Source organism: Tachyglossus aculeatus, chromosome 22, assembly GCF_015852505.1.
Source record: "Tachyglossus aculeatus isolate mTacAcu1 chromosome 22, mTacAcu1.pri, whole genome shotgun sequence".
NCBI lineage: Eukaryota > Metazoa > Chordata > Mammalia > Monotremata > Tachyglossidae > Tachyglossus > Tachyglossus aculeatus.
The window spans coordinates 45,995,655-46,000,833 of NC_052087.1; the positions used below are offsets into that span (position 1 = coordinate 45,995,655).

The window sequence follows — 5,179 nt, forward strand, 5'->3', positions numbered from 1 at the left end:
CACAGTAAGGGCTCAGTTCATTAATTTCATTCATTCAATAATATTTATTGAGTGCTTACTGTGTGCTCAGCACTGTCCTTAGCACTTGGGAGAGTACAATGTAACAGAGTTGGTATACACATTCCCTACCTAAAATAATAATAATAACAGCATTTATTAAGCACTTACTATGTGCAAAGCACTGTTCTAAGCACTGGGGAAGTTACAAGGTTATCAGCTTGTCCCACGGGGGGCTCACAGTCTTAATCCCCATTTTACAGATGAGGTAACTGAGGCATAGAGAAGTGAAGTGACTTGCCCAAAGTCACACAGCTGACAAGTGGCGGAGCTGGGATTTGAACCCATGACCTCTGACTCCAAAGCCCATGCTCTTTTCCACTGAGCCACTTAGAGTCTAGAAGGGGAGAAAGACATTAAATACATTGTGGATAATAATAAACTGTGGTATATGTTAAGTGCTTACTCTGTGCCAAGCACTGTACCATGTGAGCCCGTTGTTGGGTAGGGACCATTTCTATATGTTTTGCCCATTTGTACTTCCCAAGTGCTTAGAACAGTGCTCTGCACACAGTAAGCGCTCAATAAATAAGATTGAACGAATGAATGAATCAGGTCCCACACGGGCTTCAAACATACATAAGAGCTGTGGGGTGAATATCAAATGCTTAAAGGACAGAGGTGATGCAGAAGGGAGAGGGAGTAGGGTAATGAGCACTTAGTACAGTGCTCTGCACACAGTAAGTGCTCAATAAATATGATTGAATAAATAATGAGAGCATACCTGGGGAAGGCTCTTGGAGATATGATTTTAATTAGACTTTGAAGGTCGGGAGAGTTGTGGTCGGTTTTATATGCAGGAGGAGGGAATTCCAAGCCAGAGGGAGGGCAAAGGGTTGTTGGTTAGATGAGATTGAGATACAGTAATTAGGTTGATAGAAGAGCCAAGTGTGCGGTTTGAATTGTAATAGTAAATCACTAATGTAAGGTAAGAGGGGGTGAGTTGATTGAGTGCTTTAAAGCCAAAGGTAAGGAGTTTTGTTTGATGCAGAGGTGGATGGGCAACCACTTGAGATATTTGAGGAATGGGAAGGCGTGAACTGAACTTTATTTTGGAAAATGATTAGGTCAGCAGAATGAAGTAAGGACTGGAACTGAGAAAGACAGGAGGCAGGGAAGTCAGCAAGGAGGGTGATGCAATAATCAAGGAGGGATATAAGGGCTTGGATCAGTGTGTGACAGTTTGGGTGGAGAGGAAGAGGTGGATTCTAAAGAGGTTGTGAAGGTGGCACTGAAAGACTGAATATGTGGATTGAATGAGAGAGCTGAGTGGAGGATAATGCCAAATTTACTCGTTTGTGAGATATGGAGGATAGCAGTGTTAATAATTGTGGTATTTATTAAGCACTTACTATGTGCCAAGCATTGTAGTAAGTGCAGGCCAGATGCAGAATAATCAGGTCTCACATGGGGCTCAGAGTCTAAATCAGAGGGAGACAAGGTATTGAATCCCCATTTTGCAGGTGAAGAAACTGAGGCCTAGAGAAGTTAAAGGATTTGCCCAAGATCACACAGCAGATAGGTGGCAGGGCCAGTATTAGAACCCAGGTCTCCCGTTACTCTTTCCCTTAGGCTATGCCGCTTCTCTTCAATGGTGTTGTCTAGTCTACAATGATGGGAAAGACGGAGTCGGGTGGGAGGTGGGGGGAGAACAGGGTTTGGGTGGAAAGAGGAGGAGTTCTGTTTCATGCTAAGTTTGAGCTACCGGAGGGACATCTAAACTGAGATGTTCTGAAGACAGAAGGAAATGCTAGACTACAGAGAAGGGGAGAAGTCACGGCTGGAGAGGTAGACTGGGAATCATCTGCATAGACCTGGCAATTGAAGACGTGGAAATGACTGAGTTCCCCAAGGGAGTGGGTGTAGGTGGAGAATAAAAGAGGACCCAGAAAGTTTGGTGAGTGGGCAGAAAAGTGGCAGATGAGCTTCGTTATGATCAAGAGACGATAATGCCTCTACCTAACCTCTTGATGGTAGGTCTGAGCTATTTATTCATGACTCAGGAAAGAGATCCTGGAATCATTAACTGTTCCTTTCCGACAGAATGTATGGTCACCCACTGCAGCTTGAAAGTGGCAGGTTACGAACAGAAGGAAACACGCGGAGGGGTTACTGCCAGAGCGCGCAGCTGCAGTAGGAGCAGCAGCAGCGGCAGAGGTGGATGAGGATGAAGACGGCCGTGATGAGCAAGTAGCAGAGGAGTGCGGCCTGCAGAGCGTAGCGGGTGTCCGGGTCGGACAGTGAGGCCCGGTAGCGGCCCCCAGACACCACGGCCAGCCGGAAGCCGGCCACCGGGATGCCCTGGAGCCAGCAGCGGTACAGCCCCCGATCGTCCAGCCGGGCGAAGCGGATGTGCAGCTGGTGGCCGTGGTCGATGAAGATGCGCATGGACCGGTTGACCCCGACCAGGAAGCGGGTGAGGTAGAGGGGCAGGCCGCCCTTGTCCCAGGCCACGGCGTGCTCCGGCCGGGCCCCGGGGCATGTGAGGATCAGCCCGTGGCCCAGCCGCTGCCGGTGGAACTGCACGGGCACCTCGGGCACCCAGGGTCGGCTGCCCAACTTGGCGAGGACGTCGGCCAGCTGCGGCCGGCTCCGGCGGTGCGGCTTCTGGGGACAGGGCACTCGACAGCTGCGGATGGCCAGCTCGGGCGGCCAGCCGTGAGCCGTGGCCCTCAGCTCCCGAGGCACCGCGCGTGACCCGCACGACACCACGTCCGGGAGGCTCTGGCGGTAGCGGGCCGAGAGCCCCGAGCCCTGCAGGTAGCACAGGCCGAGCCGCCACTGCTCCCCGGGCACGCCACACCGGTCACAGCGCGTCCACTCCCAGAAGGCGGTGAAGAGGCGCAGAGGGCCCCGGACCTCGTCCCCGCGGGGCTGCTGGCCCCGGTCGCTGAAGGCCACTGCCAGCCCCCGGCTGCTCTGCACGTCCACATCGTAGCCGTAGAAGTAGTCGCCGCTGCGCGTGCCGCACAGGTAGAGCCCCGAGTCCCCGGGCCGGGCCCGGAACACCACCAGGCTGAAGAGGCGGATGCTGAAGCGGGTTAGCATGTCGCTGCCCGCCCGCACCAGCCGCGCGTCCGTGGCCACCCGCCCGTCGAAGTCCGTCAGCACCTTGGTGTGCAGGCTGCCCAGCTGCTCCTGGAAGTACCAGACCACTGCGGACACCTCCTCAGGCTTGCAGTGGCAGGGCAGCTCGAAGCTCATGTCTGCCAGGAAGGCCGTGTTGTCGAAGAGCAGGAAGGCCGGGCAGGGGGTCTGCTCGAAGATGTTCTCTTTCTCCACAATCTCCAAAGCGTGGAGGGACACGCGGAGCCCCAGGAAGAAGACAGCCAGGGACGGGCCCATGCCCCTGGAGGGGGGTAGGGGAGGCCTCTCCGCGGATGGCCGGGCTACCGCGAGTTGGAGGGGGCCGAAGCACCTTGAGAACCATCCCCTCTGCGGGACAGACCCTTCTAGAACCCACCCCCTTCTCTTCCATTGTGATGCCCTACTGAAAGCTCACCTCCTCCAGGAGGCCTATCCAGACTGAGCCCCCTTTTTCCTCTCCTCCTCCCCATCGCCCCCCACTCTGCCCTACCTTCTTCCCCTCCCCACCGCACTTGTATGTATTTGTAGAGATTTATTACTCTATTTATTTTACTTGTACATATTTACTTTTCTATTTATTTTGGTAATGATGTGCCTATAGCTATAATTCTATTTTTTCTGATGATTTTGACACCTGTCTACATGTTTTGTTTTGTTGTCCGTCTCTCCCTTCTAGGCTGGGAGCCTGTTGTTGGGTAGGAACCGTCTCTACATGTTGCCGACTTGTACTTCTCAAGCGCTTAGTACAGTGCTCTGCACACAGTAAGTGCTCAATAACTTGTGCTTGTACTTCCCAAGCGCTTAGTACAGTGCTCTGCACACCGTAAGTGCTCAATAACTTGTACTTGTGCTTCCCAAGCGCTTAGTACAGTGCTCTGCATACAGTAAGTGCTCAATAAATACGATTGAATGAATGAATGAATGAACGAAATTCACTGCTGCTGGAATTTGTGCAGGCTAAAAATGTCTTTCGAGTCAAGAAGGGAAAGGATAAATCCATGGGTGAGCAGTACATAAAGAATTAGTAGGAGGAAATCTAGGACTGTAGAGGAAAAAGTTGGAGGTAATAATAATAATTACGGTATTTGTTAAGCGCTTACTATGTGCCAAGCACTGTTCTAAGCACTGAGGTAGATATCATGTTGTCCCACTTGAGTCTCAGAGTCTTAATCCCCATTTTACAGATGAGGGAACTGAAGCACCAAGAAGTTAAGTGGCTTGCCCAAGGTCACATAGCAGCCTAGTGGTCAGGATTAGAACCCATGTCCTTTGACTCCCAAGCCTGTGCTCTTTCCAATAAGCCACGCTGCTTCTCATAGTCACACTGTTTCTCATAGCCATACTGCTTCTCATTAGAAGCATATTAGCGCTTATTATGTGCCAAGCATTGTTCTAAAGGCTGGGGTAGACACAAGGTAATCAGGCTGTCCCACATGGGGCTCACAGTTCTTAATCCCCCTTTTACAGATGAGGTAACTGAGGCACAGGGAAGTTAAGTGACTTAACTTGACTGATCCAGTAATTGCATTGCTTATTCATTCATTCATTCATTCATTCATTCAATTGTATTCATTTATTCATTCATTCATTCAATCGTATTTATTGAGCGCTTACTGTGTGCAGAGCACTGTACTAAGCACTTGGGAAGTACAAGTACAAGTTATTGAGCACTTACTGTGTGCAGAGCACTGTAATGAGCGCTTGGGAAGTACTAGTTGGCAACATATAAAGACGGTCCCTACCCAACAAAGGGCTCACAGTCTAGAAGAGGGAGACAGACAACAAAACAAAACATGTGGACAGGTGTCAAGTCATCAGAATAAACAGAAATAAAGCTAGATGCACATCATTAACAAAATAAATAGAATAGTAAATATGTACAAGTAAAATAAATAGAGTAATAAATCTGCACAAATATATATACACGTGCTGTGGGGAGGGGAAGGAGGTAGGGCAGCATGGCTCAGTGGAAAGAGCACGGGTTTTGGAGTCAGAGGTCATGGGTTCAAATCCAGACTCCACCACATGTCTGCTT

General features: G+C 50.4%; 1 protein-coding gene across 1 annotated transcript; it reads right to left on the reverse strand.

Annotated features, from left to right (window-relative positions):
* Positions 1 to 2,040: 2,040 nt before the first annotated feature.
* On the reverse strand, positions 2,041 to 3,410 carry FAM187A (family with sequence similarity 187 member A). Its single transcript, XM_038765083.1, has one exon. It carries the CDS (start codon positions 3,400 to 3,402, stop codon positions 2,167 to 2,169), a length of 1,236 nt encoding a protein of 411 aa, XP_038621011.1. The 5' UTR covers positions 3,403 to 3,410; the 3' UTR covers positions 2,041 to 2,166.
* Positions 3,411 to 5,179: the final 1,769 nt, after the last annotated feature.